This window comes from Pteronotus mesoamericanus, unplaced genomic scaffold (assembly GCF_021234165.1).
Source record: "Pteronotus mesoamericanus isolate MK-2021 breed Mesoamerican mustached bat unplaced genomic scaffold, CSHL_Meso_final contig_25, whole genome shotgun sequence".
In the NCBI taxonomy this organism is placed as follows: Eukaryota; Metazoa; Chordata; class Mammalia; order Chiroptera; family Mormoopidae; genus Pteronotus; species Pteronotus mesoamericanus.
In genome coordinates, this window is record NW_026555105.1 from 6294818 (window position 1) to 6310034 (window position 15217).

At 49.3% G+C, this 15217-nt stretch overlaps 1 protein-coding gene across 2 annotated transcripts in view; it reads left to right on the forward strand.

Annotated features, from left to right (window-relative positions):
• Nucleotides 1–15217, forward strand: part of NFATC2 (nuclear factor of activated T cells 2) — a 123987-nt gene that overhangs the window by 51350 nt on the left and 57420 nt on the right. For both annotated transcript variants that reach the window (XM_054573594.1, XM_054573595.1), the window contains exons 4-5: nt 6525–6727; nt 7721–7893. In XM_054573594.1, the coding sequence (XP_054429569.1) occupies nt 6525–6727; nt 7721–7893 (376 nt within the window). The remainder of the gene's footprint in view (nt 1–6524; nt 6728–7720; nt 7894–15217) is intronic.

A 15217-nucleotide genomic window follows, 5' to 3' on the forward strand; every position in this document is an offset into this window, starting at 1 on the left:
TATGGCGACCAGGCAGTGGGAGGTACCAAGAATGAGAATTTTCAACGGAGTTATTAACACATGCTCATTAGTGGGACAGGTAAGGCTTGTGGGGATGACTGAGATGAGAGAAAAATGATGACCTAGTTCCTCTGGTGCATGTGTGTGCGTGCATGCACACACGTATGAGGGACGGGCATGGGGTTGGGTGGCAGGTATGTTCTGTGACTTTGGCATCCGAAAATACAGGCTTGAATCTGGGAGCCATGTGTGCCCATCCAAACCGTCTCTCCACGTGCTCTGTGGCAAAGAGGAACTGCCATAAAACACGCCCACGGGCTTTTCTGTTCTTTCAGAGTGAAATCTTTGAGGATGATACCAATTTCCTAATATTCCAAATTCAACCAAAAAAAAAAATGCTACTTAACATTGTTAAAGTTTGATTTTAGTAAAATTCAAAACAGTTTCTTTGGCCAGTTGCCATTTTGAAAATCAGTCCCACATTTTTGGATTTGGTGGCAGCCCCGTCCATCTGAGAATGTTTAAAAAGCTCTGAGCAGAGTTGATAGAGAAATTGTTTTCAAGGAAGATTCATTTACAAGAGTTCTCATTGCAATGTTTATGATGGGGGAAGTTTGAAACCACCTAAATGCCCAACTGTAGGGGTAAATTAAAAGTCTGGTCCATACAAGTGATGGAACCGTCCGGACCTGACCGGGACCGGGACCTGGAGAGACAAGAGAGGAACAGTGGCAGCTGGGGAGGGAGGGGAGGGAGAAGGGGGCAAAACTTAAGGCAGCACTTGCTCTCTTAAGGTGCCCACCGTGCATTGGCACGGTCCTGAGAGCCAGCGCCTCCTTAAATCATGCACCCAGGGCACCTCCCTCACCTTCTGCTAATCCCGGTGCTGGGAAATACTGGGCTGTCATTTGAGATTGTCTCATAAAACAAGACTTAATGGCAAGGGGAAATGGTCGTACTATATTGTTAAGTGGAAACAGTATGTAAAATAGAATCCCCAATATGTTTATCCATGTGCCTAGAAGAAAAATCTGGAAAGACATACACTAAAGTACTTATTTCGAAGGAGTATTTTCTTTGTAATTTCTGTATTTTTGTATTGTCTGTTTTTTCCTGCAACGAATGAACCCTTGTCAACTTTTGTAACCCAAGACCAAGGAAAAGCCAGAATCCACAAATACCGATGCCTTTTTATCTGTGCATCAGGATAAGAGTGGGCAGCACTTGAAGTTGGGGGCGGGGCAGATGGGCTCTGTCTGTGACACTGTGTGGCCCCTGAGATGTTCGGGTCTGGGCTGTTCTCGTTGAGCTGGAGGGGCAGACCTGCCTGCCTTAGCACACACAGTCCAGACGTGGGGGAGCTGGCCTTTTTCTGAGTCAGGTGTCAGCTGTGACACAGAGGAAGCAAATATCCCCTCACCCCTGGGGTCCCACCTGATGGCTTTCAAGCTGTAGGGTCACAAGACAGGCACGTCACCCTGTGGAGCCTCAGCTTTCTCACCCAGGAAGGGCCGATCACCTTGCTTTCCTCGGAGCATTGCTGTGCACGTCCGTCAGCTCGGTCCCTCCCTGCCCTGGTGTCAGCCCTCACGACGTGCACCGGCGACACCACTCCTTTCAGGGGCCTTGTCGACAGCCTGGGAGATTACAAGAAGCAGAGAACTTTCCCTCTCACCTCGGCTGCAGGAAGTGGAGCCTCTTTTGCTTTGGAGACCAGCTGACCTTGAGCCTGTGCGTCAATGGGCTGGACGGCAACCCAGTTTGCCCACACCTTTGAGAAGACCTGACCTTGCGGGAAGACTGGAGAGAGGTCCTGTGACCCAGGTCTCCCTAAAATGGAGACAACAGGGCGTTTCCCCAGGGTCTTGGGACTTCGCCATCCCAAGACATCAAATTGTGTTTGTAAGACCCAGATCACTCGTATTTTTGGAGAAACAAGTAAACAGCTCTGTGCTCTTCGTACTAAACCTTCGGAGAGTTGGAGGCCCTTCCAGAATAAGCACACTGAGCAGCAGTCAGGGCCTGGGCACCTTCTAGTACCTTCTAGGGCAGGAGAGGTAGAGGGTGGAGGGGAACTCTTCTTTCCGTGCAGGATGGCACGGTCTCTTCACCCAGCATGCCACGTCAGTGTCTGATCAGCCCACGGCGAAGAGCGGAGTTGGTGCCTGACTTTTGTCACACACGAGGATGTTTCGGGTTGTTTTTCACTTGGTGGGACTTTCATATTTATTTGTCATCTTCCCATTCCGTTCTGTAATATCACCTCCTTGTATTGATTTGCATCATCCTCTGATGACAAGGAAAATTCTCGTTTGATAGGCACCTACTGGGTGTTATGCTTTGGGGCCCTTCACAGGTTGTCTGTCTTTATCTTCAGAAGAGTCCTGGGGTGTGGGAGGTAATGTCCCCATTTTATATGAGCAAATGGAAACTCAGAGGGGTGGCGTCCCTGCTTCAAAGGCACACAGCTATTAAGAGACAGAACCAGGGCTGAGATTCATGTAGGTCTGACCACATGGGAAGTACGTTCCTCTTTCTGCTGTTTCGTGCCCCTCTCTCGTGTTGCCAGGGGAGGGGACACTGACCAGTGCGAGCTGCTCACCTTGCATCAGCCAGTTCAGCGGACCTGGGGCTGCGCGGGAACCCAGAGTGGTCCTGCTTAAAGCAGACGGTGTCTCAAGGGGCAGCATTATCTATTTTGGTGGTTGTCGTCTGCTTGCTTTCCTTTCTCCGTCTCCCTTTTCTTCTCTCTCGCTTAGCAGGAAGGGCACTCTTGATTTTATAATTGAGCACGTCTCATGTTTCCTTTGAGGGACTGATCTGTACTTTTCTGGCCTGTAGTCGTAGATCAGAGAGCAGGGACATAGAGCAGATGCGGGGACGTGGAGGGTGTGTCGGTTAAGGGGTGGACTCAGGGCCTGAAGGCTCGGTGTTCACAACTTGGCTCTGCCCTCAGCAGGCAGTATGGACTGGAACAAGTTGCCTGACCTTTGCCAGCCTCAGTTTCCTCACCTGTAAAATGGGCCCGCCCTACATGGAGTAGTTGGGGTGCTGATAAAATGTTGGGTGCAGTGCCTGGCCTGAGGGATGTGCACACTTAGTTGCTGCATTGTTGGTGGTGGTGATCATTCATTCAACATGTATATTGATCATGTTGAACAAAATAGACAAGGTTCCTGCTACCATGGACCTGATGATCACGCAGGAGAGAGAAATACTAAGCAAATAACTGATAAGAAAATTTCAGATGGTAATGAAGCAAGCACCTATTCCAGCGGCGTGCTGGTGAATGCTCAATATCCAGTTCTCGGGGGGAAAAATGAGCCAGATTGATAGCATTTACACCAATTTGTGTGGTGTAAATACTCCTACCGTGGCTGATTTCAAGCTACCAACAATGACGTCAGCTGGCTCCTAAAATTCCTAAAAATTTAACAGTTGGCTCTCGCAGAGCTGGAGGAGCTGGCCCGGCCCTGGCTGTATGTGAAGGATGTGGTTCCAGAAAGACCTGGAGACCCGAGAACTAAATGTATTGGTGGGAGAGAATTCCAAGCTGAGAAGATGGCTGTGCAAAGGCCCTGAGGCCATGCAGAGCTTGACATGCGTGGGGAACAGAAGGATGACTGCTGTTGGCAGAAGCCTAATGGGGCGGAGGGTGAGGAAGGCGGAGGCTGGGCTCTTGGAAGCCTCACAGACCACGGCACCGCGTTTCAATTTTATTCTAAGGCCACAGGAAGTCTTTGGAGGCTTGTAAGCTGGGGAGCATCTTGGCCTGGTTTGTATTTTTAAAAGATCAGTGAGCTGTTCTGTGGAAAGACCAGCAAGAGGCCAGTTAGTGGGCAGTGGTGGCCACTCCAGGGCGAGGCAAATGGTGGCTTGGGCTGCACGTGCCAGCGGGGGAGGGGACTAAGGTAGCTGGATGCAGGTGGATGCATGCTGGAGACATGGTGGATTTTATCTGCAGGTGTTCCCCAGGTATTTACCGTGAATACACTCTGCCTGCAATTTCCGTTCTTCTGCCATCAAAGGAGGAAGGAACTTCAGTCCATCGTGGCGCTGTCTACTTACTTTCTTCTCTATACGTGATGCTGTGTTTACCACTTCCTGATAAATCCAGGCTGCGAGATGAGGAAATGTATTTATCTTGGCTTCAAATGTGAAGCAAAAACAAAATCTCTTCTCAACACTGTCCTGCTTCCTTTGATTTTTGTCACCGAGAACAGTGCCCTGTTCTTCAATTTGCATGGAGGAGAAATATAAGAGGCTCCGACGTGGGTGTCTGTCTTCGCCCTAGGGTGTCTCTTGGGTGTGCATCAGACACATAGGTGCATGCCATGGGTGTCGGCCTAGCAGATTATGGAAAAGGTTGTCATCTGCCACTGCTCCATTTCCAGCTTGTCTCTTCGTATAGTTTTTAGATGAGTACGAGAGAATTCTGTTTTCTAGACCAGCACTGTCCAACAGAACTTTCCTCGATGATAGCAGTGCTCTGTGTCTGTCCACTACCATGGCCTCTGGCCATTTGTGGCTATTGACCAATCGACATGTGGCTAGTGCAACGGAGAAACTGGATTTTCAACTTTGTTTAATTTTTGTGTTGGACAGCACAATTCTAGACCATGTGTAATCATCCGCTGGACCTTTATTTTTTGGCAGTTGACTAGAGATCCTACTGAAAGTTTGTAGAATGTTATGGAAGAGTGGGATCTTAGTTGTAGCTTGTCATAGTTCCCCTTAATTTGCAGAGACGGATTCAATGATTTGCCTAGCGTTTCTCAGCTGGGGAGTGGCAAGACAGGAACTCATCTTCAAACTCTCAGCTCAGTACACTTTTTTTTTTAATGTATTTGTCAAACCCATGGTAATTTTCACAAGTTTCCAGACATATATTCTTCCTATAACATTGTGAATAAATTTAAAGTCCTCTACACAACATTCCTAATATTGATCTCTTTCTCCATCCCTACAAGTGATCATGGTGTGGTCAGTTTGGAGTGCATCCTTCTACATCTTTTCCTATTACATTTACATGTATATAAATGGGTAGGTTGAAAACATTCTGCATTTTAAAAGTAAGTTGTATCACACTACCTGTATTTTTCTACAAATTGCTTTTCTCTTTCAACAGTATGTCTTAGATCTTCCTGGAGCAGTCCAGAGATCTCTACCTTATTATTATTATTTTTAATTGCTGCAGTCTTTCATAGCCTGGATATCTCATATTGCTCACTAAGCCTATTGATATAACTGTTGATTGTTCATTTTTTTTTTGTTTTTTTAGTAAACATGTTTGTGCATATCTCCTGCGTGCACTATATTTCTGCTAGGTACATACTGAGAAATGAAATTACTGGATAATAGGGAGTATGTGTTTTTCATTTTCGTAGCTGCTACTCTAATTCTCTTTAAAATGGTTATACCAGTTTATGTTCCTATCAGCTGCGTGACAGTGCCTATGTCCCCACAGTCTGCAAAACACTTGCTATAATCAAATATCTACATGGGTGCCAAGCTGAAGGTAAACAGTGGCATCTCATGGTGGTTTAACTTGCATTTTCCTCTTTACTAGTCACGTTGAACATCTTTTCTATGCCACTGGCTGTGAATTGCCTGTTCAAACCTCTTGCTCATTTTTTCTTTTGGATACTTTTAATAATTCATTTAGCAAATACATGCTAGGATGTCTACCACAAGCCCAGCATTATTCGAGGTGCTAGGGATTCTGTGGCATATCAAAAGATACAGACATTCCTGCCCTCAAAGAAGTGATGGTCGAGGTGTAGGGGAAGGAGCTAAGCAAAAGGAATTGAGAAAAGACATTGTACGTTAGATGGGATGAAAAGAGAGAGAAGGAGATGAGGGAGAGCCACTGGGGTTGGTCCTCAGTTGTCACTAGGATGGCCGGGGAATCGTGTCCTTGACTTACTCCCTCGTACAGGCCTTCTTTATACATTCTGTGTACTAACCTTTGGTCTGTTACATGTCGAACGTTTTTCTTCCAGTCTTTCATTTTCTTTGGACTTAGATGATGATACTTTCACCTTGCTTATTCTTTTTCTAAGTAACAAATTCAAACGTGTGCATTGCAGTACAGGCATGTAAAAAGCGAGTGTTCTTCTTCCGGTCTTCCCAGACAACCGTTGTCAAGAGCTCTCTCGCAATTATTTTCTGTCCTCACCACCAAGCAACAGTCACCCTACCCAGAGCACCAACTGCCATTTAAGCATAGTTTCTGGCTCTTTCCACATAAATGAAATTCTCATCTACCACATTCTTTCTTATGGCCACCTAGTGTTCCAGTGTAGAGAGGATCCCTGTGATTTACTCCAACAGCCGGCACCCCCTGCCCCACCCCGGGCAGCACAGTGGCTTCCAGGTCTCCATTCCTCCAGACGAAGCAGCAGTCCTGTGCTCTTTCGGCTGCTCGGGAGCTTCTCTGATCTTTCTGTTTGTCAGACCTCGGCTGCCACACTCTGCACGTCCAGAGCACTGTGATAATTTGATTTTGTTCTCTCTCCCCCCAGCTCCACGGCTACATGGAAAACAAGTCCCTGGGGCTGCAGATCTTCATCGGGACAGCCGATGAGCGGATCCTTAAACCTCACGCCTTCTACCAGGTGCACCGGATCACGGGAAAAACCGTCACCACCACCAGCTATGAGAAGATTGTGGGCAACACCAAAGTCCTGGAGATCCCGCTGGAGCCAAAAAACAACATGAGGGCGACGTAAGGCCTGGGGCTGAGGAGGGCAGTGGGTCTTCAGAGGGATTGAGTCGGGGGACACGGCAGGGATTTGGGAGAGGGGACTCTGTGGAGTTGACAGATGGTGGTTCCAGCCTGTGACGGACCAGCGAGATTACTGTTCTAAAAGTTTCTATTTGAACAGTTCTTTACATAGGTATTTTTCATGTGTATTGGGAGGAAGAATACTTATGCATCTTTGGATTATGTTGGTTGGGATGAGACTAAATTGGATTTACATTTTAAAAATTTTTTTAACCTAAAGGAAATTATAAAGTGATGATGCAGAGAGATCAAAACTCACCAAGTAGTTTGCATGTGGCTAAAATTTGAGGATCATTGACCACACCCATGTGTTGGAGTTTAAAAAAAAATCTTTTTATGAGGAAAAAAAATCTCAAACTTACTGAAAAATTGAAAGAATCATACAGAGCCCGCCTGTATACTGTTCACTCAGACTTCCCAAGTGTTAACATTTTTCACATTTGCTTTATCATTCTCTCCTCTTTTCCTGAACCATTTGAGAGTTGCAGAAATCATGTCTTTGGACTTTTTAAATACTTCTGTGTGCATATCCTAAGACCAAGAATGCGTTCTTACGTGACCACAGTGCATTTATCAAATTCAAGATGTTAATGTTGATACACTACTCTTATCTCTCGAGTAGTCCAGAAGCAATTTTCGCCAGTTGTGTATTTGAATTTTTCAGGCACTTTGAGAGTCAAAAAGTTGGCATGAAAAAAATCTCCCCAGAGAAGTGATTTCCACTGGGATTTCTCTAATTACTTCACAAGTGTATTCCCCCCGCAACCCGCTCTTGGTATAAATCCCTGGCTGGAATACTTATCAGTGTATTGCAGTTTCTTCCTGTGTCTGGCTGTAGAATTTTTTAGCTTAACTAACAAAGGTGGTTTTGCAGGCGATCCTTCCTGCTTGCTAAGACGGTCGGTTTCAATGGGGTTTTCAACCTTCCTGCAGCATCGACTGCGCAGGCATCCTGAAGCTGAGGAATGCGGACATTGAGCTGCGCAAAGGCGAGACGGACATTGGCAGAAAGAACACACGGGTCAGGCTGGTTTTCCGGGTGCACATTCCAGAGTCCAGTGGAAGGATCATCTCCTTGCAGACTGCATCGAACCCCATCGAGTGCTGTAAGTGGGGCTCTGGGCAGGGTCGGTCTTTGGCAAGTGAACTGTACATGACCTCCCAGCAGCCACCTCTCCCCCCACGCCCCGCCGCCGCCTGGCAAGGCCCCTGGGGCCAGGTGCCCGGCAAGAACACGCAGGACCCACAAGCATCAAGAGTGGGCCCCAGAGGACCAAAGGGACTGGAGCCAGAGCACATTTAAGGGTTTCTCTCTGCTTCTATTTACTTGTGGAGGGTTTTGTGGCCTCACAGGAAATTAAAAAATAATACGGCTAATGAGTAGCCTACAGCTTTGTTGAGAGGATTGGAGATGCATAAATGTCGTTCTGGTTTTTAAAAGGGGTAGGCATAGTTGGAGTGAGTTCGCTGTACATCGTGCCCTCTTTTTCTTTTCCTCTGTTGTTCTTTCAGGAAGGATAACGATGATATCACGGGGGCTCTTGCTCACTGAGCTTTGGCTCTCCCGGCCCCTGGGCTGAGCGGGCAGCATGCAGTAGCTTGCTGAATATTCACAGCCATCCTGGGGAGGAGCCGGTGTCTGTCATGATGCACACTGTAGAGAAGAGGAGGGAAAGAGATGAGGGGTAGGGTAACAGAACCAAAACGTGGCAGGGTCGGAATTCGAAGGGGCGCTTTGACGGTCAGGAGCCAGCCCCCGCAGCCCGTCCCTGGTGGTTCCCCAAGAATCCTCCCAGTGTCTGGTGCTGTGCCTGGGGTCTGCAAAGGAGCGAGATGTTTTCTCCGTCGGCAACGAGCTGCAGCCTGGTGGAGATGAAGATGCCCACACAAAGATGCGGGATGGTTTCAGAACCCAGTGTACAGCGGCTAAGGTCTGCCATTGGGAAGGGCTCTGGGCAGAAACCAGGCTCATTTCCACCAGGTTTTGAAAGAAGCAGCTGCTTTGAGCTCATTCTTAGGTGTTTTTTGCCAGTTGTGGTATTGGTTTTGCAATAAGATGGAACAAAGCTTGATGTCCAATTTTTGAGAGTTTAGAAATCATTCTTAAAAGCGTAAAGAAGAAAAAAGTCAACGTTGCTTGAGGAATAAAAGCAGTTTATATTATTTTTTTAGCTTCTTGTAAGAATTTTATCACGTTGTTTTAATCACGTTCCATATTCCATTATGTTTCAGAGGTTTTTTTCCTGTTTTTGTGCATTTTACTGTCAGTAGGTGTCATGAACCCAGTTTCCCACAGAGGCTGGGGAGGCCATGGAGATGCGCAGAGAGGGCCAGGTGCGCAGCAATAGGGAGAGGTGGAGGCTGGGGGCCAGGGAGGCACGTTCCCCATCAAAACAGGCTGTTGTTACTCAACTCCAGACAGTCTGTCCATGTGGGAATGAAGACTCAGTGGGGCCACATCTTCTGACTTTCGAAGGTGGACCAAAGTCTCCCGATTTATAAAAAGCAGCAGCAAATTCCAAGCGCTCCTTCGGATCAGGCAAACCCTGCGCATGGCTTTGAGCAACCAGAGGTGGTCTTAATCAGACACTAATGAGTGAGGGGCCAGCATGACTGTGTTATGCAGAAAGGGTTGAGGAAGAGTGGCCCTTCGGATCTGAGGCCAGCGAGGGGAGAGGGTGGGCCGTCTCTGGGAGAGAAGCCAGAGCTTGGTCATGGCTGGTCTTTGGAAACGGACGAAGGAGCTCTCTGATTTCTTCCAGCCTTGGGGTCAAGATGCAGGTCGAGCTGACTGTGGTGGTGAGGTTGTGCTCTGGCGTGAGAAAAGGAAGACCCAACGGTAGGCCGCAAGGGAAGGCGAGTGTGAAAAACAGCGTCTCAGAAACACTGGAATTCCCCTTCTCTACCCGGCAGACCCTGCCCGGCGGCTGAGTGCTCGTCATGCGGGCTGCCCCGCCCTGGCCTTGGTTTTGAAGGTGTTTTGGGAAGGAAACTCAGGCTCTTCCTCTGTGATTTGGGGGGTTTTGAGAAGATAAGGTCTCCCCTTTCTGGCAGGTGACTCATTCTCCACAGTGGGGCTGTGGTTCGGAGCAAGGTGTGGGGACCAGGTGGTCTCAGGACGGACCGTACACAGGAGTCCACCTTCCTCTCCATCTCTCTCTCCGTCTCCCTCAGCTCAGCTTTACTCGTGTCGATCTGAGACTTCAAGGATAATCACTAAACCACAGGCACCTCCAGCAAGATCTTCCGAGTGTTATGAAGTTGTCTGAGCCTTGAATTGAGGGGTTTTCCTTTTATTTTGAGAAAGCATTTGGCTGATTCAACTACCTTCTTTTGAGAGATAAAGAAACAGACTTTCTTTGTAAAGTGATTCACTCACTTTTATTCAGTAGGGAGCAAGTCCAGGGTCTCTTGCTTTCTAGTTCTAGGAAATACCTTCTTCTTTTGGTTTCTAGAACACTACTCTTCCTCGCAATACCAAATGGAGCTACCAATTGGCCACCGTCCCTCTCATCTAGAATCTTCTGTAAATTTTATTTTCTTCTTTGTTCTAATGTCCTAGACCAGTGCCTGGTAGTTCTATAAATATTTACTGATTCTCCTACTGCATGGTCCTTCAGGAGATATTTGACAAATGTTTATTGATAATTAGTCCATCCCATGCATCAGCACAGTATGTGTACAAGAAATATTTATTGACTCATTGACTTCGTGTGTGGCCCTCAGGCCGGTGAGTGGGTAGGAGAAACACTCAATGGGCTGGGACTTATTTGCAAGGCTAACTTATTTACTTTGGAGGTGCCTTTTATGTAACATCTGAGGGCTCAAGGGTAAGTTCTCAGAGTCTGGTAGAACAAACTTGAACAAACTACTGGAGGTCCCTGTCTGGAAGGTGGACCCGCCTGATAGGCATGCAGATTCCTTCTGTGTATTTATAGGCCAGCGTGCCAGAGGTCACCTCTCACCTTTGCACAGACGGCCGCTCCTGTGTCACTAGATCTTCAGTGTTGCCAAAGGATACTTTCGGTTCCTTCTCTTAGTCTCAGGAGAGAGGATTTTGAACCTTCCCCCACCGTCTCAGCCCTGGACACCGCCCTCACCCTGCTCCCACTCCAGGCAGATAACTGCGCTGCCCACTTCTCTGAGAACATGGGAGAGGTCAGAAGGGCACGCCCTTGTTGTCTCCGACAGCAGGACGACCCACGTATTGCCGCTGTGGGCCTTCCCTCATCCGGTGGCCTTAGAATGGGACACTCCTCCTTCTTGCACTGAGCTCCCCAGTGGGCTCAGCTTCAGCTCCAGGTCCCCTGGGGAGGTTGAGCCCTTGCCTCCCTCTCGTGTGAGTTCCCCAGGGCTGGCATCACCAACTGCCACCAACTGGGAGGCTTAAAACAACAGAAGTTTATTCCATCACAGATCTGGAGGCCGGAAGCCTGGAATCAAGGCGTGGGCAGGGTTGGTCCCTTCCAGAAGCTGTGAGGGAGACTCTGTCCCAGGCCTCTCTCCTAGCGCCTGGGGGTGGCCGGTCACCCCCAGGGTCCCTTGGCTTGTAGACACACCCCTCGTCTCTGCCTCTGTGTTCCCGGGGCCTTCTCTCGGCGTGTCCTTTTTTGTCTCCTCTAAGGACACTCTCACTGGATTTAGGGCCCACCCTAATCCCGGAAGACTTCATCTCCATCCTTATCTTGTTTACATCTTCAGAGACCCTATTTATTCATGAGGTCATATTCTGAGGTCCTGGGTGGACGGGAACGTTTTGGCGGGAGCTCTACACCCACTACAACCTTCCCAGCAACGTCTCTTGACTTCACTTTGCTCTCTGTTCCTCAGTTCCCGAATCCACCAGGATCTTTCTGTGACTTGTAGGCTTTCTCTCGCCCTGTTGCCTCCATCCAGAGTGCTGGTTCTCAAACTTGGAATCACCTGGGGAGTTCTGGGGAAACAAAGGAAAAGCCCAGATTTTCCTGCAGAGCCTCCGATTTTATTGGAGACCTTCAGATGCCCGTCCCAGGGATTTTGAGGTGTGGCAAAGTTTAGGACCCTGGCCTTGCCTCCCCTCCCCTCTCTGCTCTACCCCTTCTTCTATCACTTGGTTAACTCTTCCTCATCCGAGGTCCCTGGATGGATGGCCCCTTGAGGAAGACGCTTGCCCTGACCTCTGACCCTTGACCTCACAGGGTAGGGAGCAGCGGGTGTTAACCAGCGCTTGGCACATAATGGCCATCTCTAGAATGTTCGTCAGAAAGAATGAAGGTGTAAAAACAAGCATCTCCAGGCTGCCTGGTGGGAGAGAAAGGCAACGTGAGCTGTAACGGAGGCGTCCGTACGTGCAGATGCCTCTTCCGCGAGCACCTTCCCGCAGGTCCTCGGCACAGGGGTCTCTCTGTTCATCCCCGTCAGAAACGCCTCAAGCCATTTTCCACCAGGCCCTGCCCGCTCAGGGCACAGCACATGAATTCACTTTCCTCATTTCGCAGGAATTGGGGGTTAGGTATGGGGTGTGGACTAGAAAATGGATTTCTCACATGGCCTTTTCAATCTCTCCACATAAACGTTGCACTGAGGGATAATTAAGATACAATGAATTGCACAGGCTGTAACTCTTCAGTTCAATGGCTTTGGACAAATGCGTGTAGTGGTGCAATCACCACCCAAAACAAGACACCGGGCACGGCCTTGTCCCGCGAGCATTCCCTCGTACCCTCAGTCAGGGCCCCTCCCAGCTGCCCACACACAGGCCCGCCAGTGACCCGATTCCTGTCCCCGCAGACGAGCTGTCCCTGTTCCAGGCCCCCACAGAACGGAACTGGGCCGCGTGCACTCTCTGGCGTGCGGCCGTTTGTGCTCAGTCCAGCGTCTTTGCGACCCGTCACTGTGACCGCGTGGATAGTATTCGATTGTATGAGTGTAACGATTGTTTATTTCCCATTGACGGACATTGGGGTTGTTTCTGGGGTCTGAGTACTATGGGCGAGGCTGCTATGGACAGTCTGGTTCAAGGTCTTCTGTGGACACTTTCATTTCTCTTGGGCGAATGCATGGGAATTGAACTGCTGGGTGATAGGGCAGGAACCAAAAGCAAAAATGCTGCAGTTTTTGTGTTTTCCCTCTGCATGAGAGTGCGTGAGAGCTCCCCGGCCTCCCTGACATTTGGTTTTGAGAGTCTTGCTAATTGCAGCCGTTCTAGGGAGTGTGCAATGGTACCTCCTTGTGCATAAGGCACAATCTGCATCTCCCTGCTGACTAAGGGTTCTGAGACCCGATCTGTGCACTTGTTGGCTGTCTGTACGTCTTCTTCAGAAAGGTGTCTGTTCAAAGCTTTTGCCCATTTTCTATTCAGTCACTCTTATTTTTATTGTTGATCTATAGTAGTTCTTTATGTATTCTGAATACAAGTCCTCTGTCAGATATCTATCTATCTATATCTATATAGATATAGATAGATATATATATGTAGATAGATAGATAGATAGATAGATATATAAGGAATATTTCCTCCCAGTCTGTGTCTGGCCTATTAATTTTCTTAATCATGTCTTATTATGAACATCAATATTTTATTTTGAGAAAGTCTAATTGAAATTGGTTTTTCTTTTGGAATTAGTGTTCTTTGTGTTCCCCTCCCTTCACCTAAGAAACCTCTGCCTACCAGAAGGTAGCAAAGATATTCTCTTATGTTTTCTTCTAGAAGCTTTTTGATTCTGGCTTTTAGGTTTAGAGATACCATTCATCTCAGATTAAGTTTTGTATATGGTATGAGGTAGGGGGCGAGGTCCGTTTAGGGTGGCGAGCAGTAGTGTGAGCCTGGGTTCAAATCCTGCTTCTGTCACTTACTAGCTGTTCAGTCCTGGGGAGGTTACACCCTGCGCCTCAGTTTCCTTACCTATGAAATAGGAATAATAATAGTACTTATTTCATCACAATAGCATAACCTCTCTGGTGGCGTGTCTCAGACTTCCCACATGTAGCCCTCCCTGTAGCTCTGCAAAGCAGACTTGTCACATCTCTGGTTGCCACTTTTGCTGAGAGAGCAGGGCCCAGGCAGCAGTAGACAGGAGTGGGAGTTTAACAGACACTAATTGTTTCAGGGGAGCTGGCAGCTTGGCAGCACGCCCTGCTGCTAAGAAGAAATCTCGATGGCCATCTGGCCCGTGCAGAGTGTCAGCTGCGGGTGATTGCAGGAAGGTTGGGTTTGCGGGGAGCCCAGGCCTGGGGTGGCTTTTCTTTTGATTGATACGGTTACCTGATCATATGGCTGTGGCCCTTGAGAGCCACCTGTGCAGGGACGAGGAAGGCAGAACCACCCTTTATGGGGGGACCTTTGGTGTGCCTCGCTGTCACACATACTAACTCGTTCCATCCTCCTCAGAGTCTCAGAAGATGCGTCCGTTCATTCAGAAGTACTTATTGGGCACCGCCTTGTGCCAGTGAGTGTTTGAGGCACGAAATGCTGCCTTCTCAGAGCTTCCACTCCAGCGGGTGAGGTTCCGACGGGCTAGGTGGTTGGCTGCGGTCCCGCGGCTGGCCAGGGACGGAGCAGAGAGCTGGGTGTGAAGCTCCAGCCCTGGTCTCCGTCCAGGCTGCCTGGGTCCCCTGGCAGCTCCTCCATCAAATGGGGATTTGTGGAGCCCTCAGGAAGCGCTTGTTACATGGAGACATGGGGGAATATCCTAAAGGGGCTGCCTGTTACCCGGTGGAATGGTATAGCAATCCTCTGATCAGGAGAGGGACATAAGAGCTCCCGCCTGGGACCTGCTGCTGCGTGGACGGAGCGAGCTGGCCAGCCAGTCTGGCCCTGTCGGTGCGCCTGCTCCATTTTCCACCAGGAAGCGGAGGCCTCCTGAAGCCTTTGGTCTCACGCCTGCAGACTCGACGCTCTCATGCACACTGCACCTCCCTCCCGCGGTGCGAATGTTGGCAGGTCCCTCGCCGAGGTGAACCCCCTGCTCGGGGAGAATCGGTTTCCACTTCCAGGGAAGACTCAGCAGTGGCCAGGACGGGGGCTGCGGGGCCTAGGGGGCCGGTCCGCTGGCCCTGCTCGCGGCCCCGCCCAGGCGAGGCCTGAGTCAGCACCGTATTCCAGGCCTGGCCAAGCTCAGCGGGCTGGGCCCACAGCCAAGGACAGGGGCCTGATGAAGAGACAAGACAGGTTTACAGCAGCTGGAGCGCCGCGGCCGGCTGGTGGGCGTGCGAGCCAGAACGAGAGCGCGGGGAGGACCCTCCTTGCCTGGGCTGGCCGGTGCTTTCCTGCTGGGTCCTGCTTCGTTTGACTGAAAAAGGGCTCCCTGAGGTGGTGGAATCCCACCGTGTGACGGTCCCGATTCCGCCTGTCGGCCTGCCTTGGCTGGGAGCTCTCAGACACACCCCGTCTCCTCTGGGAGACTTCGTGCCCTCCACTCCAAAATGGGCCTAATGCCTGCTTTGTGACCT